A 21,932-nucleotide genomic window follows, 5' to 3' on the forward strand; every position below is an offset into this window, starting at 1 on the left:
GCACAGCAGATGGTGCGGCGTGTCAGCATGGCAAGTGTCCAACAGCAGAGAGGGTGCCGCAGGCGCCTCCGCCGCCGTTTTCGCCATACCACAGTACCTATCCTGCTATCGTCGGGGCAGTGAAATCTCCAGTCAGGACTCGTCCACATCTGCGCGTGAGCGTGCCTGTCAGCTGCCCGCTTCGACCACTTCGATGATATCTGCAAGCAACCAATACTGTGGTAATCAGCATCCCGGTAACTGCAATGCTGCTCCATCGATGCTGCATGGTCATCGCCAAGAGCGTGGAAGGCGTTGGTTATCACGCCCAAAGGGGCAAAGGCTGCTCAATAGAAGGTGCCCCACTGCCCGAACGGCACGGCCAATTCTCCACCACCTCAGCAACCCATGTTGTTGGCCCGGATCAGAACTGTTGGCGATTGGCCCAATCAGCCCGATCGTGGCTTTCGCTAAAGTCACCATGCGGGCCGGTGGTTGTCCAGCAGCTCGACCCCTGGAGCGGATCACCTGGCGGAAGTGTTCTCGCCCGCTGCACGGTGCCGCGGCTGGTTTCTATTTTATCCTTCGTCCTGCTCCGAGTCGTTCAAAGCTCTGCGCCTTTCGAACAATTCAGACGTCTGTCGACCGACACCTCCTAGACACCATTGGGCAGCGAGGTCACGAGGAGACGCAGGCCAGCTGAAAAGCACACCATCGCGATCCTCTGCACGTCAGTCAGCAGCTCTCTCTTATCCCAGCTCGGCAGCGGCATTACCACCCAAATTTCTCTTTCTCGCCCGCCTCGTCCCATTGGTGTCGACGATCTCCCGCCCGGCATTGCTTAGATTTACCCGGAGCGCCCATATTGGCCAACCGATTGGCAGACTCACCGCGCCTGGCTGTCGTCACGAATCCTGAGTTCTCGCTCTCGGGGCCGTGGTGGATGGGATCCTCTCTCTGCCCACCCTGCGACGGCGAATCTGTCGGATATAATACACTGGAGTGTGCACGTCGACGGAGCTCCATTGCAACACCGATCGACAACATTTCGATTCTGAACCAGCGTTGAATTCTCGTTACTGTGGACGCCGATCTGCCTGTCTGACCTGGGCAATCGGAAACATAGTCACTCGTTATACTGCCCGAAGCTGTTGCAAAGAGTGATGTTGCACCAGCTGACTCGTGCAGCTGCAACACAATGACTTCCGCCGCAACGTCATCCCTGGCCGGTCACTTCTCCAGTCGAATGTCTCGGCCGAACCACCGTCCCTCATCAACGCACAGAGGGCAGCCAACATCATGGACCTTGATTTTCGCCGTCCTCGTTTGTTTTGCTTCACATGTGCTCGCAATCGCCTCAGACGCTGCATCGCCCGTCGAAACTCTCGTCATCGATCACAGGGTGCCATTCCGGGAAGGCCAGAGATGGGTGATGTTGTCGGAGCAGCAGGTTGAGCGCCGAAAGGTGCAGAAGCGGGTCACATCGGACGACTCCGATTCGAGCCCGACTGAGTCCTCCGAGTCTTCAAAGACCTCGGCAAGCGTGTCGGTGACCACGACCTTTTCCATCGCCGTGGGGAAGCCGACGCCTTCCACCACCAGCACGACCGCTTCCGCAAGCCCTCTCCCCAGCATCTTCGATAGCTTGCCGTCCGATTTTGAGCCAGGCCCGAACGGCCAACCCTCGAACTGCCCCAACTTCATCAGTTCTTTCCTCGCCAACTCCACCTTCCAGCAGTGCTATCCCCTATCGATGCTCTTCGACGTGAGTCCGCCAGCCACCGTTTGTCACTTCGTTCGCCCGACTAACTAACCCCCGCTCCAGAAATCCAAGTCCTTCTTCGAGGCCCAAAGATCGCTAGTCAGCATTACGCGAACTCTCGACGCCACCTGCGCCGCCAACGCGACTTTCTGCAGCGGCTACCTGAGCAACCTCGCGCGCGACCTCATCCTCCCCGAGAACTGCGGCGCCGATTACCAGGCCGGCAACCCCGTCATCGTCGAGGCACACCTGGCCATGCGCGCCTACGCGCCCGTCTACAGCGCGGGCTGCCTGCGCGAGCCGGACTCGGGCGCGTACTGCTACGCGACCGCCGCCACCAACCGCACCAACCGGACGGGCAACGCGTACCTGTACTTCTTGCCGCTCAACAAGACACTGCCGGGAACCACGGTGCCCGATTGCGGCGAGTGTCTGAGGCAAACCATGGCCGTGTACCAGGTTGCGACAGCGGATCGCAGGCAGTGGATCGCCGATACGTATGTTGGGGCCGCGAAGCAGATCAATACCGTCTGTGGGCCGGGGTTTGTCAATGAGACGCTCGCGGCCGCGGTGATTCCCTCGGGCGCGGCAGCTGGCGTTGCGGGGCCGTCGGCGTGGTTTGTGACCGCGGGGGCTTTGCTGGGGGTTTTGTGGTGGGCTGTGTGAGCCTGGATTCTTGTTTTAATGTCCTTCTTTCTTTTTTCTTTTCGTCTTCACTCTGCTTCGTTGGCTGAGGGTAGGAAAGATAAAAGCGGCGGGTTCTTTCTGACCGTGCGGGTGGTCATTTATGGATCGCGTTTTTGACGAGGGAGGCGTTCAAGCGGTTCGCTTCTCGGCGCTGGCGGGGAGCCTGGCGTTTTCTATTTTTTCTGCTTCTACGGGTAGGAACTCTGCCTTCGTCTGCTATTCCTTTTCTAGCGTCTTTTCAGGAAAATGGGGAAGGGAAAGGGGTTCAGGGGGCCGGTTGTGAGGCTCGTGGAGGGAATTTCACATGACTACTTAGGCTGGTATTCTTTAATTGGGTTGGGAATGGTGCATTGTTAGCGAGGGGTTGGGATCTATTATACCTTTCGTTGTGCATATATTGAGATGGTTTACTTCGACTCTCCTGCCAGCGAGGAGTTCGGCGGGTGGGTGTGGTGGCTAACGTACAAGTACCTTACTTTGCTACTTACCGAGTACCTATGTTAGAAAATGTAATAATCCATGCAACATGGCATTGTCATGGTCTTTCTGCTCTGTGTCCATGATGGAGTAGGATATGTCTAAATCAAATAAGTGTCTATGCATCGCTTCTGGCTTAACGGTTGGAGAGAGGGGAGAGGTTCGGATTGGACAATGCCGGCAGCTTGAGCTGCAGCCTCGGAAGACGCCAAAAGCAGTCCTACTTCGACACATATATTCTCTACTCGAAAGTACAGTATGTGCATGGACAAACTAGGCCGTGTTCGGGTCGATCCTCCACCAGTAACAATCATTGTGCACGTGGCCGCGCTGCTTCCCACCGACGGCCTCAGAGTTGCAGCTGTCGACAGACACCTTCAGGTAGCGCCGACACTCGTCGTGATTCCAGGTCCAGTGGCAGTCCTTAGGATGTCGAGGGAGACAAGGATCTTGACGGCCGAGAGGTCACCGATGGGCAGCGCGAAGGTGCGTTGGTACGAGAAACTCGGGCCCAGCACGACGCCCGGCTCGCCGAGCTCGTTGTAGAAGGAGTGCGCCGTGTTGTCGAGCCGGATGTCCTCCGTCTTTTGCCCGCTGTTGTAGCAGTCGGCCACATTTTGGCGCCGGTCGCCCTCCTTGGGCGACGGCTGCGGCTGCGGCTCCAGGATGGTGCTGGTCGGCGCAGGCTGGGTTTACACAGCCAAATCATGAGATGCTACTATGGTGCGTGCATAGAAGGTAAACGGTCGTGTAGCGGGTACCATTTCCTATAGCTTTCCAATTTTCCTCCGTCAGTATCCGCAGAGACCCCGGTTAAGGGGGGAAAACCCATCAACTTCGTCTCTGGTAGCCAGGGTTTGTGGTCTAACACGGTCCCCAAGGCAGCCAGTATATCCTCGCGCAAATTCATCAGCCATGGATGCACCGCCGACGCAAAGTCGTGCACAGTCAGCTACTCCCCCGTTGCCTCGACCACCAACTTGACGGCCTTGTTGAGCGTTTGATAGATCCCGCAACACCTCAGCAAATCCCCCTGTCCCGGGCAGTCTTTGAATTCCGGCTCCTGGCCGGGCAGCTTCCCATAGCGAACCCAGTACTCATCAGGCTCACAGTCTTCGTCGGCCCGTCCCAATGCCCGCGGTGCAAGTCGAATTATAGGTCCTCCCATTCGTCTAAAGCGCCAACGCTCACGGTGGCGCATTTGATCTCGGGATTAGGTTAGCCGCGACTGCGATACTAGATGCAATTCCGAGGCATCATCGGCAGCTCCGGATCCCCCTTGGAGAACGTTAAGGCTCCAGGGGAGCGTCCGGATCGTAGAAGGGTCTTGGCATGACCCAGATCGAAGGACTCAGGGACGGCCACGTGAGAGCCCATTACAGCCGCTTGGCGTCCGTGCTAAGCGGGATGAACTTGTTTGCCGGGAGTGTGGCCTGCGTGAATCCGGGTTGTCCTGTGTGGACGAGTGCTTCGTGCTGTCCTCGCTTCCGGGGTCTGAGGTGACCATTGGCGATGAACGGAGTGATGAAGATGGACCTAAAAAGAAGCGAATTGGTTGGCGCAAGACTCGATGAACTCTAAGCAGAAGGTCGCAATGTTGGATGGATGGTGGTGATGCTGCTTGATCCTCGCGTGGTGAAGAAGATGGCGGCAAGTGGCATGTACCCTTCGGAGCCCTTTGATCCGCCGATCGGACTGACTGTGAAGGGGGTTACATCACGGCAGTTGGTCAGCCGATGGCGAGGCTGCCAGTCACTCAGTTCTCGCACCAAACACTCCAACGGTCGGAGACTTTCACTGTGCTCATTGGAAACGGATGAATTCGGGTTGATGTTTTGTGTTCTCCGAGTCTTTGTTACAAATCACTGCGCTCCATCGAAGATGCCTTGTAGGTACCCTCGGTAACGTGGGTGCCTTATCCACTTCTCAACGCCGATTCGACTACAAAATTCAAGCGTCGCTTCAGTTTCTCATTGGCCCATGTACCCAGTGTGCAGCTTTGGGTCAATACATAACGGTACTCCAGCCGAAATACGGAGTTCTCAAGGACCTTCGATCGCCTCATGGGAATTGATCGGGATATTCCCATCGCAATGGAGTCCTCCTTGCGTCATTCAACACTCAGGCCGAGGACTGCGGCGACTTTGTTTGACGATCGTGCGGGCGGGATCTTTGGACTTCCCGTTGCGTGTTCTGTGCTGTCCATATATAGAACGGCCATCCTCTGTTCAGATCTATCCGATGCCTGAGTTACACGGAGCTCAAAACATGCAACAGATGAACCGCAACTGATTTTAAGATGGCTATTCCTGAGACATACAAAGCCTTCAGACGCACCACCGGCGACCTGCCGAGGACCATCAGCCCGTCTACGGAACAGCTGCCCCGAGAGCTCGGACCGCACGATGTCCTCCTCAGGATCTATGCCGTCTCCCTTAACTTCCGCGATGTTGCCATGCTGCACGGGCGCTACCCAGTGGATGTGATTGAACGTGGCATCCCATGCTCCGACGCGGCAGCTGAGGTTGCAGCAGTTGGAAGCGCAGTCAAAGACTTCGCCATTGGAGACCACGTCTCCGTCATTTTCGATCTCAACAATCTCAGCGGATGTGATGACGACCCAAGCAGAGCACTCGGTGGCGACGTCGACGGCCTTCTTCGGGAGTACGCCATTTTCGAAGACAAGCACATCGTGCAGGTGCCCAAGCACTTGTCATGGGAAGAGGTCAGTCAAGGGCCCTCTGAGTAGATAGAAACACAAAAGAACATCCCCGATCATCTCGCTCACATGGCACCAAACTCCAGGCGGCCACCATCACCTGTGCCGGTGTCACAGCTTGGACCGCTCTCGACGGTCTCAAAGCGGCGAACCCGAGGAGCGCCCTCTTGCAAGGTACGTACATTTACCTAATCCAATGTTTCCCACCCTGCTTCGAGATGGCAGACAGTGGCACTGACTGGATTGGAGTCAGGCACGGGAGGCGTCAGTTTGTTTGCCCTGTTGATCTGCCTTGCTGCCGGCATCCGACCCATCATCACCTCTTCATCCGACAAGAAACTTGAACAGATTCGGAAGCTCGGTTCCGAAGTCCGTACCATCAACTACAGGGCCGTCAGCGACCAAGCCGCCGAAGTCAAGCGCATCACCGACGGCAAAGGTGTCGACTTTGTCATCAACAACACAGGGCCGGCGTCCATCCCGCGAGACATCAGCTTCCTCCGGCAACGCGGCGGTCTTGTATCTCTCGTTGGCTTCCTAGCCGGTACCGACGGTGACTGGGAGCCAAGCGCCATCATGGCCTTGATGGGCAAGTCCGCAAAGTTGAAGTAAACCCCCTCCATCCAGAAACCCAATGGACTGCCAAACACGGTTTCTCCACTGACAGGGTATCGTATAGGGGTATTGGCGTGGGATCAAAGCAGGATTACGTCGAGCTGGACCGGTTCCTGGCAGAGAAGAAAATCTCCCTCGCCCCGCTCGTCGACAGAGTTTTTCCGTTCGACGAGTCGCCGGCCGCCTTCGACTATCTGTACTCGGGAAGCCATGTCGGCAAGGTCGTCATCAAGGTGCAGGACTAGGCTAAGTCGAGCACCTTGTGTTTTCAGTCAGAACGTGTAACTCGCCAGTCGCAAATTTACCAAAGTCTCAACCGAATTTCGAGATCGTTCAACTTCGCCTATCAGCTTGTAAAAGTGCGTGCTTCCAGGTTGTACAAGTCATGGAGCCCGTTCGTTGTTCATGCGCGTGAAGCCGTTGGAAGTTTGTTGCTGATGACGAGGGCGGCGGCAAGTTGGTCGAGACAATCGCAACCCTAAGCGCCTTTCTAATAAGCGAAAGCAAGTGATCAGTGGCATGTTGAGCTTTCCACCATCTCTTGGAGGTTGCACGGAAAGAGGAGGGAGTTGCCGCGAAGCGCAATTGATGAGAAATTGAGCCGGATTTGCGCAGTGCAGAACCAGGAACACGGCAGCCCGGCGAAGTCGGGTAAGAGCCGAGCCTCACAAGAGCGTTGCTTCGGGATAGTGGAGATAACTGATACGGTTATCTTATCAAAACCGGAACATATGCGATCCAGCAAACGGAGGTTTCACATTGGCATTCTCCCGTCGTTATGAAACGGCAGTGACAGCGCGAGAAGTTTCATGCTGACGGCTAACTACCTTTTAAGTCATAAATCTAGGGAGACAGCCCAGTCTGAATGAATGATGGCGCCCGCCAGGACAGGTTTTCTGGATCTTCAAAATGTCCGAGAACGATCATGATTATCCCCATCATCCCTAAGGTCGCCCTGATCTCTCTCCTGGCGTTTACTCCGTTCTCTCGTCCACCAAAAGAATGTCAATCGCAGCAGATTCCCGTGTCCGTGCCTGCGTCAGGGGCTTGGGGGCCGACTCCCTCTGGGCCCGGGCCGCAACTAGGCAGTGTCGAGACAAGCCAAGCTGCTTCATGAGCGGATGATGGGTGATCGCTGTCACGTCCTGGAATTTAATACCATTGGCACCTTTTTACTCGCCGTTGTTAACCAATCTCATCCCTCCTGCTGCACCGGATAGTGATACAATCCATCTTCGCCTTTGTCACCGACTGTGGCTGGTGGTTCCGACAGCATGGTCTTCTACGAGGCCAACACAGCTCTGTTCGCGCTGGGAGGCGCCTACCTGCTTCACCGGCAGTATTACATGCCCGGGCGACCTGCAGGAAAGGTGGAGAGCGGAAGGTTGATGGAGGACGTGGAGGGTACCAGTGACGATGGCACCGAAGCCGACTCGTCCGACGCCACTCGCAAGTTCCAGATCAACTTCTTCTCCGTCTATGCCCTGGCCGTTGCGGTCGACTGGCTCCAGGTAAGCAGTCTCTAAGCTAAAGGCTAAACGTTTCACCTCCTGGTCCAACCGGCAACTAACTGCCAACCCAGGGCCCGCACATATATGCCATCTACCGGTACGACAAGCAGTTACCGGAAAAGTCGGTCGCGGCCCTGTACGCGGCCGGGTTCGTCGCCGGCGCCGCGAGTGCCTCGTTCGCCGGTGGCCTAGCAGATCGCTATGGTCGGCGTGCCGCTTGCTTCTGCTACTGTGCCGTCTACGCGCTGGCCTGCCTCTCGATGCTGAGCGATGATCTCCTGGTCCTGTTCCTCGGCCGGCTTTGCGGCGGAATCAGCACCACGCTGCTGTTCAGCGTGTTCCCGGCTTGGATGATCACCGAGTACCACAGCAGGGGCCTGCAGGGCAGCGAGCTGGACCTCAGCAGCATCTTCAGCAAGATGTCGTCGCTGAGCTGCGCGGTCGCCATCTCGTCGGGCATCTTGGGCGACGCGCTCGTCACCTACTCGGGCTCGCGGGTAGGGCCGTTCCTCGCGGCAACAGCATGCGCCGCCGCCGCGGGATACCGCATCGTGACCACCTGGGAGGAGAACTACGGTACCCAGTCGAGCCCCAAGACATCAACTCTGTCCGGCGTCAAATCCATCCTTGTCGGCCTCTTGGACCTCCGCGTCCTCTCCCTGGGAATCACCTCTTCGATCTTTGAGGGGACCATGTATCTTGTTGTCTTCTTCTGGTCCGCCGCGCTCAAAAGCGCTCGGGCTCACGCTGGCTCCGAGGACGAGCTTCCGTTCGGCCTCATCTTTTCGAGCTTCATGTGCTGCATGCTGGCCGGCTCCGCCATCTTCGCCCTGTCGTCGCATTCGCACGAAAACGTCACCTTCATGCTGATGGCGGCCTTGTTGACCGTCAGCTGCTGCCTGTCGGCGGCCGTGCTGGCCACGACCAACGAAGTGGCCGTCTTTTGGGCCGTCTGCGCCATCGAGCTGTGCATTGGGGTCTATTTCCCGTCCATCGAGCTCCTGAAGAGCGAGGCCGTCGAGGACGGCGTCAGAGGCCGCACATATAGTCTCATGAGGGTGCCGCTGAACGTGTTCGTGGTGGTGGCTCATGCCTTGGACCAAGAAGGTGAGCGCAAGTTTGTCATGGACCCACATTCCTCCCCTCTCCGTCTCCTGCCAGTCGGCAGCCACGGTGTCTTAGTGGACTCTGACGCGTCTTGCAGGTGACGAGCATCGGAATAACGTCTTCATGGTATGTGCGGTCCTGTTGATCGTCGCATTCTTCATCATCAGGAGGGCTTTCGCGAGCTAGGGCGGGAGTGATAGGCACTGCACATTGAGGGGTTGAGGACTCAAAAACAAACTGATAGGGGCTTCAGCTTACAATGGTCTCGAATCACGGCGGCCACCATTAAATTCTGGCGTTCGTGTTACCAGTGCACAACCTAGAAACGAGTTAGTACCTTACTTGCCTTACTTGCGCAACGAAGCATATTCGTACATTCTTGGACACGGTTTCACAGTGAAGGGCGGATACGCTGTCTCTCGGCAAATATCCACGGCCGATGGGGGAACAGGCTCGTTGCCGCATGCCCTCCCTGGTAGATCGCCACGTCATTGCTTGCCCAGGAATCCCCTCCCTTGCCTACACCTGGTGCCAAAAGGGTGCGAAGGCTCGTAGTTCTCACCCCGCCCGTGCCTGGCTTGGCAAAACAATATTGGGATACTTGGGCCCCAAATCACGTTGGCCCAGCCTGCCTAAGCAACATGAGACGCATGTGCCGCTCGCCAGAAACGAGTCCGAACTCAGGGGGTATGAACCGTTTGGCGTTTGACACGACAAAACGGAGAAGTATGCCATGCCGTTCCCAAACCCGCAGAGACATGGGCGACCTCTGATATATAGCGTAAAGGTTCTGAGGACCAGCATGTTTGGTTGCTCGTCTCCTGACCGCTGCCCAGATACTTGTATACCCCCCCTTATGCTTGATACATAGCTCTTATACATTACCAAACCATACCGCATCGCGCCACACTGCGCGTGTCCGAAAAGCTCTTGGTTCGCCCACCATGCATCGGCCCATTGCCATTCTCTTAACTTCTGCAGCTGTTTTGTTCTTGTTCGCCTTCACCTCGACAAGGACATCAGTGCCCTGGCACTCGGCCATCCTCCCCTACGCCCCAGGGTCGCGCCCCGATCTGTACCTGGATGCGCGGTTAGCCCACGCGGAGCGGCTCTGGCAACAGGCAGTCGAGGATCGCAAAGAGATGGTGGCGCAGTCCGGGGACAGGCAGTTTCCCGACGGCTACATCTACCCGTACCACGTCTGGGACTTTGCCCGCCCCAGTTTCTTTTGCCCGCACGACCTCGAGCGGGTCGGCACGCTCGGCGACGGCGGCAAAGTGGTGTGCGGCATGTCACGGTACGAGGCGGCGTCGCCGGGCCCCTCGGCCGCGACCAACCCGGCCCCGGAGCTGGTCATCTACTCGTTTGGGGTCAACGACGACTCGTCGTTCGAGGCGGCCATGCTGGAGCGCACCAACGCGCAGATCTGGGGCTACGACTACACCGTCAACGGCTGGGCCAAGCAGATCCCCGCGCACCAGGCCTCGCGCGCGCACTTCACAAAGGCCGGCATCGGCAAAGACAGGATGAAGGACCCGCCGTTTTTTACCGTGCACGAGCTGATGGAGATCAACGGTCACGACTACATCGATATTGTCAAGATGGACATTGAGGGCGCCGAGTTCGACGCCATCTCGGACCTCGTCTCGTCCGTCCGGTACGACCCGGCCAACCGCTACAACGGGACGCTGCCGTTCGGGCAGCTCCTGGTTGAGATCCATCTTGTCGACGGCGGCGAGTCCTTCTCAACCCCAAAAGATTTGGCTGCCTTCATGAACTGGTGGCACTCCATGGAGGAGCTGGGCCTGAGACCCGTCAACAATGAGGACAATTGGATAGGGAATAACATACTCGGAAAGCCGAGATTTATGGAGGTTAGTTTGTTTCACCACCAAACCCGCATAGATATCACTTCCGCTAACACGGTGTAGTACACAATGATCAGTGTTTTGGACAAGAAAAAGAACAAGTTGCTCTAGGGGCACTAAATATCGTTGGATTAGTTATGGGTTAATTTCTTATCAGTCTTTTCAATCCTGGAGCCCAGCTGAGAAAGAGCCGAGAGCTCGCAAACCCCAGCCGCCGATGCCAAAAGATCAATCCTGAACCTCAGGTTCTCCTGAAGACCCTCCCTCTCAGGGCCCCCTTTTCCGCACCCAAGGACATGCATGACACATGTGTGGCATGCGGTTATGATCCTGCTTCCCAGCTGTCATCTGTCACATACGACCATACCTACTAGAAAACTCGAAGATCCCGTCCGCTCTCCCCTAGATAAGCTAGTAAGCGCCGGATTGTGTAGAGGCTGAGCCCATTTAGTACCAGTCATTAAGTCTCGGACAAGGTTCCTGCGGCACAGTCGGTGCCAGTTTCAACGAGTTTACAACATCTTGGTCGGACAAAAGCGCGCCGGGTAAATAACAAATACGCCTATCCTCGGCTGTCTTTTGAGCAAGAACACACAGTAACTCGCTGAATCGCAGCCGTGCGATTTCTGCCCTTCACTGTCTAATATTGCACAGGCTTTAGTATGTCGGGGACATCATGTTCCTTCTGACTTTTGCCGCACGAGTCGGCCGTGAGATGCTCCCACGAACACGCACTGTTCGTTCTCCCATGCTCGATGACCGGTGTCTCTTTCCACGGCGCGCCAGCTGCCGTTCATCTCAGTAGCTCGAGTCTCCTTCAACATAAGCCTAGGTATGTGGAGGTTGTGCATTGAAGAACGTGGTTGGCGCGCATGAAGCGGGCAATATCCGAGGACCGGGCTCATTGCCTGCCAAAAGGGGTATGTTCTGACGCTCTTCGCTTCCATCTTTCTCTGGCGGGTTGCAGACGGGAGGTGGTGTTATGCTAAAGTGAGAATGCCGAAACTACGGGCCGATCGTCTTCAAGACCCTGGTACGTGGGGTGCAGCCGGAACCGCTAGGTCGGTCCGTCGGGAGGCAGCGACAATCTTCCACAACTAACAGCACGTTGCCACTTACACGGCTCCCGAACTCACTTGCCGGTTACCCATAAGTTTTTCTACGTACAAAGGACGTATGCCACGGCAGAGCAAACCACAGACAGCAGTAAGGGCGAGCCTCAGGATAATGGCACTCTATTGGTGAAGACTTTCAACTGTAAGAAAGAGAAACGAACTGTGCACCTGTGGGCCGCTGAGCAGGGCTTTTTGTGCCCTGGAGGCCCGCTTGGTCCTGGGAACCCTGATTGGCCGTATCAGGCTTCAGACCCATCAGGCCCAATCAGGGTATATCACGGCGAAAGTGGGTTCCGGGGCCGAACCACCGTTCCGGAAGCCGAACCGCCACGCCGGGCCGTGACCACGTACGTCCACATGTATAAGTACCTCCTAGCCTGCGTGCGGCGCCAACGGCCTGGCCTTCGAGCAGTTCCTGACGCAAGTCGCCTCGCACGGGTGCTTCGTCGTAGCTAGCGGCAAACCCCGCGGGTCCGGCAGCAGCCAGGCTTCGTGGAAAACGCAGTCGTTCGACGGCGTTCACAGCAGCGCGACGAGAGTCAAGCACCCGTTTGAGGAGGAAGTCCCAGAGGCCTATGGCCCCAGTTCGGATCTGGACCAGCAATGAGCTTCTCGGCCTGCTCAGGCCTTCGTGCCTCTTTAGAGTCTTGTCTTTGAACAAGGTCTCCTGCTGGTGGTCGAAGTCGTCGGCTGGCCTTGTGGCTGTCCGGCCTTCTCGTCCCTTCAACCATCTCTCTTCCCAGGCCTCCTGCACTACCCTGTCCGTGTCAGCTGTTCCCCCCCGTCCGACCTGCAATTGTGATGGCGGCTTTTCCCACTGCTGTGGACTTCTGCGGCCCGAAGGTTCGCGGTCGACCCCTGCTGCCCTTCCCCGAGTTGAGTCTTCGCAGTATCTTGTCGCAGGCCGCGTGGACGATGCTCCCTGCGGTCTTATTTCCGCCTTGGCCGTCGGCCAAATTGGGCATTTGAAGTCGGGCCTCAAAGTCAGTCAGTCACTTCCTGAAGTACAGGTCCAGCGGCGGCTGGGGATCTTTTAATAGTGGGTATCTTAATGAGGGTGAGGAGAGGAGTAGGGTGCCGCAGCTGAGAAAGCCTGTATAAGGAGCTGCTGCACGATTCGAGGTGTCCTCCGCAAGAACCGGCCTGCAGCGTGTTGCCATACTCCCCGCCCTGCGTATCAATGTTGGCGCCGTGCTTGAGGAGCTGCCGCACGATCCCGGTGCATCCTCCGTAAGAAGCGGCCTGCAGCGCGTTGCCGTAGTACCCACCCTGCGCGTTGACGTCGGCGCCGTGCTCGAGGAGCTGCTGTACAGTCTCGACGTGTAATTTACAAGAAGCGGCCTGCAGCGCGTTGCCGTACTCTCCGCCCTGCGCGTTGATATCGGCGCCGTGCTTGAGGAGCTGCTGTACGATCTCGGCGTGTCCTCCATCAGAAGCGGCCTGCAGCGCACTGCCCCGTGGGTCGGGCTGCAACATTGCGGTTCTGTTAGACTCCGATTCAAGGCAGGGTTTATTTGGCTGCTGTTCTGGGGGTAGTAAACAGTAGAATCACGTGGTTGCCCGGGAAACTTGCGCGTTACGGAAGCAAAGCCGTCATTTGAGGAGGATTAATCCACCCAGAAGTTGTGGCTGTTTCTCCCGATTGTAGCGATTTCAGGGGTGCAGCGTGGTGGAACCAAGGTTGCTAAAACGCGCGGTCCAATCCGCGAGTTCCGTTCAAGACTGCTTAGTCATTTCCCGTCACTTCGTGTGATGGTCACGCAGAGGTTGATTGCCTGAGAACCTGCGCCGCGCGTCACCCTTACCAGGGCACACCGAGCTCGTCAAGCAACCCCGATGGCGCCCGTCTTCTCCTACGAGCCGTTGCCGGCAAGATTCATTCGCGTGATCAAACTCTTACCCGCTAGTAGGCCCACGGACGCATTGAGATGCAGCGTCAAGCATGCCGATCTGGACCGGGTCGCAGCCCAGCCGTACGAAACCCTTTCCTACGTCTGGGGCGAGCCGACTCGGCGGTGGCCGCTGGACTGCAACGGCAAAGAGCTCCTGGTAACCAAGAATTGCCACGAGGCCCTCGTCAACTTGCGGTCACGCTTTTTCCCCAGGACGCTCTGGATTGACGCCATATGTATCAACCAGGCCGGGACGGATGAAGCCACCGCAGAACGCAATGGCCAGGTTGCCATGATGGGTGAGATATATCTGAAAGCCACACGCGTTTTGATATGGCTGGGGGCGCCGGCCCAAGATGCGTCTGTCTTGACACTCTTTCGCTACCTCCGGTCCCTTCACTTCTTCGAAGCGGTCGAGGATCGCTACCCACGGCTTGCTGCCATCTTGGAACCCACCGTCCGGCGATGTCTTGACATCAGCCATGGTAAGCTCTCTCGCTTTCGCTGAGTTAGCCACCACTCACAGGGCGCCGGCACAGGGTGGTTAGTCAAGAACAAATCCTCGCGCCTGTTGGAGTCCTTGATGGGTATCTTGAACAATCCCTGGTTCGAGAGAGTGTGGACCCTGCAAGAAGTTGCCTTCGGGCGGGACTGCTTGATTATTCATGGCAGGCATACATTAGATTGGGAGTACCTCTGCATCGGATATCTCGCAATCCCAAGGCGAGGCGCCCATCCGGAACCAGCAGGAGACCGCTTGCTTTCCCGCTGGAAAGTATACCTACAACTACGCGGCCGTTCCCTCGAAGCAATCCCAACAACCCGGTTTCGGGGGCACGGCCAGACAGCCACCGAGCGTCAACTGCTAGCCGAGATCCGGAACATGAAAGCCACCATCCCGCACGACAGGGTGTACGCCTTGTATGCGCTCTTCAAGACCATGGGCCTCGAATATCCCAGTCCCGACTACAAAAAGGACATCGCTGAGGTCTTTCAGGAGGCAGTCGTATCCTACATTCAATGCCGCCAAAACCTGAGCATCATCACGCTCACTGCTCCGCCGGACGAAGCCTCTGGATTCCCTTCTTGGGTTCCAGACTGGCTGACATCGGGCCACTACACGGAGCCGCTCATCTGGAAGACGGTCAACTTTGACACAGAGCCTCCCGACACTATCCCGACACTTACACAGAGTACCGGAAACGGTAGGTTAGGCGTCATGGGCAGGTCCATTGGAATAATAACAGAGCATGCATGTTGCCCACTTGCGCGGAAATCCGGCATCTCCAGAGATGCGATCTATCAGACCTTCATCGAAGCTTGCTTCGAGTGGCGCCGCTTGATGGACGAACTTGCTGCTAGAAGGTATCCGTCCAAAAAGGACCCAAAGTCGGTCGAGTTCGCCCTCCTTCGGACCTTCCACCATGCCGTTGCAGACAGCGTGCTCAAGCCATGGTACCGATGGCTTCTGAACGGGTGCGGTGCAATTCCTCCCATGGACGGTAAGTAAGGTACCTGCCTTGCCCATCCAGTCCCCAAAACATTCCAAAATCATCATATGACCAGCTTCATTTTCTAAATCCTCTATACTGCGTACTTATCAGATGCCGTACTGGACGAAATATCGAGAAAACGCAAACCCAGGCCCAATTGGGTAGTCTATGTCTTGGACACTGGCTACTGCGGCGTAGCAAGTCGGGCCTGCAGCGTCGGTGATGTGGTTGCTCTTCTCCCATGTCTCAACCCGCTTGTGCTCCGCCGGCACCAGAGGAACGACCGCGAGTATCGAATAGTAACGCCAACTTACTGTGAGGGGGCGATGAAGGGCGAGTTCATGTTGCATACGCCGGCGAATGAAAATCTGAACGAGATCATCCTCGTCTAGGTCGTGCAAGCTTGGAGGTTGGTATACCATAGTCATTGAGGGAAGACACACGGCCATGAAAAAAGCGAGCATTGGGCTACGGAAGAGAACTTCAAAGGAGATGAATGTAATGCCTACATGTATGACCATGTTGGTTAGAAAAGAAGCGAGTGCATAGCTCTAGGCAAAATATAAAACAGGGCGTATGATTATAATCAGACTACCTTAGGACAAGGAGCGTGTCAACAAAGAGATTCAGAAAATTAGGGAGGGAAAAGGAAGATAGTTTAGATATCGAGAAATAGAGAGGAAACAAAACAGAAGAAGAGGATAGGAACATTGTAAGGAGAAGGAAGACGAGAGCAAGGAGAAAGAAAAGAGAACAAATTTAACAGGCAGGTCTGTCTTGTTCCGTTATCAAGTTTCACGCTAGCAACCAGGGTTCAATTGTACGAACAGATTCCGCCAACTGCAACATCCTCGAAATGTACGAGCCGGACCGCAAGGACGTCGACGAGGCGTTGTCTGCTTTTCTACACCAACTCGTGTCCCGTCATCTCCAGAGCAGGGATTCTCCGGTCCACGTCGTCGTCCGCGTCGACTTGAATGCTTTATCCTTCTCTCTTACAAACCTGTTACCTTCAGAATGTACTTGTAACGCCAACCATAAGCGATACCTGCTTGACCCACAACAAACCACGCATTCACAGTACATAAACGGCTGTTTAAAATGAGAAACGGACCATCCAATGACTGTGTTCTACGTAACTTACTCGAACTCGTAACCACTTTGGGTCCGGGGATGTAGCTGGCTGACTCGGAGTATCGCCACCACAACAATCCCGAGGTAATAATAAGCACTGCCTGGCAGGCACCAGACGCGGCTCGACTATTCATCTATCCATCCACTCACGCGCAAGACAGCGAGTGGACGGACGTATAGGGGCAAGGCCTTGGTTCTCCGTCAGCCCAGAAACATGAAGAAATGGCAAGATCCGATCATGACATGAGAATGACACGACTCGGCCTGGATTGAACCTCTTCTACCATCCCAGAAAACGAGTTTCCCGGGCTCGCCAGCCCGTCGGCAGGGAGGCTCGCGCGGGCTCTCTCCTGATTCCAAGAATATTCGTCTCGCATGGCAGAGCGGTGGATGGCTTCGCATCGTATTCGACATAGCCGCCGCAAGCTGTCCCGGGGCAGAGCAGATGCTAAGGTAAGGTATCTCCCACGACGCAGGGTGAGACTGGATGTTTGTGTGTGTCAGACGGCTGTGCTTCCTTCCGCGAACCACCCTTTCATCTGGAAACGATCTGTTCATGTTTGTCACTCCGTGTACGGTGGATGGGATGGGATGGGATGGGATGGGATGGGACCGGATCTTGGAAATCGGTGGTCTTGCCGTGAACTGTAGTAAGCCCCATCCTACACATCGAAGCCGGGCGCCTTGGATGATGCCGTTAGCAGACCTTCCAGATAGAAAAGTGTCGGTAGTTAGTGCGCCTGGTTTGCCCAAGGTAGACAGACATTCACAAGACACGGTTGAGGTGTCCCATCCCGGCTTCGGACAAGGAGAGCGTGCAACTGCCCGCCGGTCCAAGAGGGCCAAGAGAACAGCGTCCGGGGAGGAAAGCTTTTCTCGGTGCGGGAAAGCAAGCAACGTTGCAGATCCCATCCCTTTAAGCCGAAAAGGGACGCCGAGATTGATTACATAGTACTCCAAGACGCGGCCTGGCAAGGCAGTCAAAATTGTTCCCGGTTGCGGAGCCGAAAGAGATATCAATGAAAGGGTGTGGCAACTGACCTGGAACGGCTCCTTCGGCCGGACATGCGGGTTGTAGAAAGAGGGGCTCATTCTTGCCCTGAACCTCGAGAGGACATCACTTTAAGCATCATGTTTGATGATGTAGCCATTGGTTCCGGCCAGAAGCTCCGATATTAAGCCGAAGCGGTATCACGTCCAGCGACGGTCAGGAAGGGAACAGTAGACGAAGGACAACCGGATCCGGGAGGATAGATTTTACCCGGATTTTCGAATTCGTCTATCGGTCCATCCTGCTCCTCCAATGTTGCTCTGATGTTGTGGACTGACGGTACGGCTGCCGAGACGGCTAGATGAACATCAAGCCCCCAGGTGGCGGCATCGGTTTCTGTCATCCAAAGATTTTCGGGGTCTGAATCATCTGATGTCCTGAGTTTGACCGACAGCGGGCCACGAGCTCGCGTGATCATTGTGGAATGGGACGATAAAGACGGCATTGAGGCGATCCTCCGTGCTCAAACCGGACGAGCTCTGGATCATCAAATCAGTGCTTGCATGGCGTGGCTCCGGTGCTGACAGCGCGCTTCCGTGATCTTCACGTGGAGATTTCGAGAAGTCCCGTCAAATAAATTGTACGCCGCCGGGTATTGGTGGACAACGGCGGAGAGCCGATCCCATGGTGATTGGGTTTGGGGTAGAATTAGCCGCAGTCTCAAGTCTGGCTCGGATGGGGAAGCGTAGCATGCTGCAGCGTAACATCTCGGCTCTTGTTCTGCTCAGTAGTTCCTCGGAAACCGGGCTAGCGGTACTCAGTCCATGAGCAACCCCGACAGCGAAGATATAGGTCGTGCCTCATAATGCCTGCGTTGAAGGACCTGGAATTCCGCAATGAAGGCTCATCCAGGGCAAGAGACCGAAGGATGCGGCGTGAAACCAGAGAACAGATGCGGGTGTGGACAGGATCCCGCTTCAAGACGGTTCTTCAGGCTGTCGACGGCATGATCCGAAAAGGATCGAGAAGAAAGCCAGCTATAGGGGAGCTCCTGCAACTACCGGCCGTCGTCAGTCCGAGGTAGATATGCGGACTTACCCGGCAAAAGGGGAAACCCTTCAGCCTTCCGCTGTCAGCATGGCAAAGGGAGACCAACCAGCCCGTCCAAGCACAGCCAGTGGCCGCGTCCTCTCTCGTCTAAGCGCTTTGGGTAGTATTGCAGTTGATGCGGGGAAGTGGTCACAGGCGCGCTGGCCTGTAGGCGAGCCGATGTTCGAGCTAGCTCGCTGCTGGTAATCAAGAGCTCAATGCGTCTGGCAGGTTGGTGAATCCAGTGCGTAATAGGCCGATTGGCAATCTGTTTGGACGTAAGATGGCGTCTCCAGTCCGTCGCTGGGCACAAGGCTTGGGTGGCCAGCGGTTCGCAAGGAACCTAGACCCTGCATCTCCTTTACCCGAAACCGGCAATGAGCCAGCGTAGTAGCGGACGGTGTCCGGGTCCCCGGGGACTCTGGGGAAGCCAAGGTGCCATCAACCATTCGGATAATTCTTTTTCTGAAAGTGGGATCTCGGTTCTGCCTTCCAAGCTTGCCACGGTCTCCGCTTGGCTTGCAGCTCGAAGTTGGAGTCCGGCGCGCCCCAATTTGCAATGTTGCTTACCAGGTCAACAAGTCCGGAATGGCTGTCCAGAAGATCTGACGAGTCGACCAGTGAGTTATGTGCCTGTTGAAGAAGTGACCCGCAGAAGAGCACCTTCGCCCAAAAATGGCTGTATGACAGGTCTCATTGCCCGGGCCGTGGTAAACACTACCTTAGGTAGCATGGGGAATCTCCGCGCCAATGACAGCTGGGACTGCATCTCGAGATGTTGCGCGCGGTGGCCGCCAGTCAGTTGTCAGTCTGTTGGTACGCTGCAACCAACAAGCCATATAGAGCGGCCTCAGGACCGACATAGAGAAGTGGTTAGAGGGCGGCTTTATTCGAGGAGACGCAGAGACACTGGAAGACTGGGCGGAGGCCGTCGATGGGACGTGCCCGAGCTGTGGCTGCTTAGAGGACGATTATATGAGGCCTGGGAAGCCGAATACCTGTGCCGTGTCCAGGAGCGGCGGCTGGTTGGGTCTCCGGGCGCTGACTGGTTCTGTCATTGTCAGGCAAGGAGACCTTTCAATGTACGTAGACAGGTGGGAAGGGCACCTGCAGACGACATCTCATTGTGCGAGGTTCAATATGCACTGCGGCTGCGAGGTGCAGCTACTCCGTCAGCGATAGCATTCAATAGAAGGCTGAAAAAGAAACTGAGCAACATTACCAGACGATATAATCCTAGGTTGGCGATCAAGCTGAGATTGAAGTTTGGCGGCGCCAATGATGCCAGGTGGAGCTGGTGTGAGGGATTGTGTGGTTCTTGCGTTTCGAAACACGCGCCATGGACCAGCATTACCGTCTTTTTTCACTCCACTCAATAGCCACTAGCATGTGCTTGATTGAGCTGACGCACGCCTGAGCGAGAAGCAAGAAATCAACCCAATCGAGCATGGGTTTAGCCCTGCTAGTGGCTGTTGATTTGAGTGAGAAACGACGGTACTGTGGTCTTCCATCTGGTCCTAATGCCAACAACCCTCGAGGGCTCTGAGAGTTTGATGTATCTCTGGATGGTCCCATCTCGTCACGTTTGCCAAGACAATCTTAGAGACGCCGCCTTTCTTGTCCATCACCCGACCATGAATGCCCTCCTCGCATCACGTTGATTCTTGTCATGCGATGAACTGCTGAGCCGGGCGCCAAGGCGTGATGGAGCTAGCCGGGGGTTGGTCCCCGGCCAACCCGAAAGATGCCAAGTCCTCGCCAGTTGCTCCCCACCTGGGCGGGACGATCATGCTCCACTGCGACCCCTTCCCGCAAGAAGCGTTAAGTTTCTGCTTACTGTGCTCGTCACATTAATACGTTGGTTGTACCCCGATAATACGTCCTGCTGTATACAACGTTTCGCCAGAAAGAACATTCCCGCTCACGGGTTGACTTCGGCACCGATATGGCATGTTGCCCCGAATACCAGGCTGTCCAAACAGGCGTCTTTGCCCGCAAAATCGTCCCGAAAGGGAAGCCAGCGAAATCAAGTCTTGGTGAACTCCAGAAGTCCCTCCGTACAACTCGGGGTAACGTCTTCTATTCAGGGTAGAGGAAACCAATGTGAACCCCAAGGATTTCTCAAGTATCCTCAGCATGCGGGGTCATTGGATGACCGAACCCCCTTCATAGAATGACCTACACTCAACCTAATTTATTCGAGCGCACACACCACCCAGCCGTTTCCGGAGATGTGGGGCCGGCCTTAAACGACCCACTTTCTGGGTTGTCGTCTCCCGCTCTCGGAAGCCGTAGCCGCAAAACACTCAGAGCTTGGAAGATATAGCGATGCATCGCGAAGGGAGCGATTGGCTTGACCTGCCATTCAATTGAATAGCGTAGTGGCCTTGATTGAAAAGGGCGATGAAGATGTTCGCTGCAAAAGTTCTGGTGTTGCAGGTACCTCCGTAGGTAGTATGAGCCTTCAACCGAAAGAGGCTTAGTATGGGGGGTCATTCTATGAAGGGGAGTGAGTAGGTCATTTTTAATGGCCTCGTCAGCATGGGGTGGGCAAGAAAACCGGGGACCCAGGGTCATATCGATCTAACCACGGGTGCTGGAGAACCACCTCATGTCTTGCCATGTCAGACCAGGGCTCAGGAGCCTTGAAAATTTGCAAACGCCACTGCAAGATTGGCGTCGCAACAGTACGGAGTACCCAGTATATCCTCTGTAGATATGTCGAGTCCACTGCCTGCTGTGGTGTAGCGTACAACAGTATCTTGAGCAATATCAAGTTTGCTGTCGACGGAGTGTGTTCCCCGATGCCGGATAACAACGGTATCACGTTCCACTGGGAACGTTCGCATCTGATGGCAAGGAAGATAGGAAGATAAAGCAAGAAAAACAGAGGTGGCGTGGAGGTAGGTGATAACGAGTGCCAAAAGAGACTCGCGATGCTGCCTTGAGTGGCCAAACCCGAAAGCCAAGGACAGGTTATGTCCTCGAGTAAGGGTAGCAGTGCCAGGGACTCGACCGCAAGGGTTGGCGAGGCTCGAATCGACAGCTGAGAACACCGCGTTCGAGAGTACAGGCGCCAAAAGCAAATGATTCGAATGATGTTTGCGCGGCCGCTCAGAAATCTGCACGAGGCGCTGCAAGGTGGCGACCCGAGTCATGAAGCTGCGAATTGACCGCGGGATGGCGCCGAGGTGGCTGGCTAGGGGATGGCCCCCGAATATTGTCGCGTTGAATATCCCCTTGAAAACGCCGTCACCCATCCCCTTCAATCTGCAGCATCAAGCCGGCAGATGGTTCGGCGTGACACAAACAGCGGTCAATTTGTCCGAAGGGAGGGAAGGTTGAACTGTTAATAACAATAAGAAAGAGTCAAATATTAGCGAACCGAGAAAACGGCACCAAACTTTGCCAAATTCCGGGTCCTGCGGAGAAAAAGGGGGTGTCGCAGGAGCAGCGGAGGGACGGCACGGTTATTTTCACGTTACGGTTCAGG

At 55.8% G+C, this 21,932-nt stretch overlaps 7 protein-coding genes across 7 annotated transcripts; 5 read left to right on the forward strand and 2 right to left on the reverse strand.

Annotated features, from left to right (window-relative positions):
* Nucleotides 1-1,177: 1,177 nt before the first annotated feature.
* On the forward strand, nt 1,178-2,407 carry N657DRAFT_573671 (uncharacterized protein; the record flags this gene model as incomplete). The annotated part of the gene is made up of 2 exons (XM_062788985.1): nt 1,178-1,744; nt 1,805-2,407. The coding sequence occupies 2 exons, from the start codon at nt 1,178-1,180 to the stop codon at nt 2,405-2,407; spliced, it is 1,170 nt and encodes a 389-aa protein (XP_062646840.1).
* A 1,216-nt stretch (nt 2,408-3,623) lies between these two features.
* Nucleotides 3,624-3,857, reverse strand: N657DRAFT_573893 (uncharacterized protein; the record flags this gene model as incomplete). The annotated part of the gene is made up of 1 exon (XM_062788998.1): nt 3,624-3,857. A coding segment is annotated over one exon (234 nt), but the record flags the coding sequence as incomplete, so codon positions are not given.
* A 1,045-nt stretch (nt 3,858-4,902) lies between these two features.
* On the forward strand, nt 4,903-6,872 carry N657DRAFT_619613 (NAD(P)-binding protein). The gene is made up of 4 exons (XM_062790571.1): nt 4,903-5,630; nt 5,711-5,798; nt 5,878-6,232; nt 6,304-6,872. The coding sequence occupies exons 1-4, from the start codon at nt 5,205-5,207 to the stop codon at nt 6,482-6,484; spliced, it is 1,050 nt and encodes a 349-aa protein (XP_062646842.1). The 5' UTR covers nt 4,903-5,204; the 3' UTR covers nt 6,485-6,872.
* A 641-nt stretch (nt 6,873-7,513) lies between these two features.
* On the forward strand, nt 7,514-9,043 carry N657DRAFT_574213 (major facilitator superfamily domain-containing protein; the record flags this gene model as incomplete). Its single annotated transcript, XM_062789017.1, has 3 exons — nt 7,514-7,750; nt 7,822-8,857; nt 8,955-9,043. The coding sequence occupies 3 exons, from the start codon at nt 7,514-7,516 to the stop codon at nt 9,041-9,043; spliced, it is 1,362 nt and encodes a 453-aa protein (XP_062646843.1).
* Nucleotides 9,044-9,526: 483 nt separating this feature from the next.
* N657DRAFT_690743 (uncharacterized protein) lies at nt 9,527-11,021 on the forward strand. The gene is made up of 2 exons (XM_062797065.1): nt 9,527-10,731; nt 10,789-11,021. Exons 1-2 carry the CDS (start codon nt 9,802-9,804, stop codon nt 10,834-10,836), a joined length of 978 nt encoding a protein of 325 aa, XP_062646844.1. The 5' UTR covers nt 9,527-9,801; the 3' UTR covers nt 10,837-11,021.
* Nucleotides 11,022-12,888: 1,867 nt separating this feature from the next.
* On the reverse strand, nt 12,889-13,316 carry N657DRAFT_634285 (ankyrin; the record flags this gene model as incomplete). Its single annotated transcript, XM_062791266.1, has 2 exons — nt 12,889-12,923; nt 12,980-13,316. 2 exons carry the CDS (start codon nt 13,314-13,316, stop codon nt 12,889-12,891), a joined length of 372 nt encoding a protein of 123 aa, XP_062646845.1.
* Nucleotides 13,317-13,676: 360 nt separating this feature from the next.
* N657DRAFT_664174 (uncharacterized protein) lies at nt 13,677-21,859 on the forward strand (the record flags this gene model as incomplete). The annotated part of the gene is made up of 3 exons (XM_062795222.1): nt 13,677-14,092; nt 21,042-21,126; nt 21,643-21,859. The coding sequence occupies 3 exons, from the start codon at nt 13,677-13,679 to the stop codon at nt 21,790-21,792; spliced, it is 651 nt and encodes a 216-aa protein (XP_062646846.1). The 3' UTR covers nt 21,793-21,859.
* Between the last annotated feature and the right edge of the window lie 73 nt (nt 21,860-21,932).

Source organism: Parathielavia appendiculata (assembly GCF_033297405.1).
Source record: "Parathielavia appendiculata strain CBS 731.68 unplaced genomic scaffold N657scaffold_7, whole genome shotgun sequence".
NCBI classification, from domain to species: Eukaryota; Fungi; Ascomycota; class Sordariomycetes; order Sordariales; family Chaetomiaceae; genus Parathielavia; species Parathielavia appendiculata.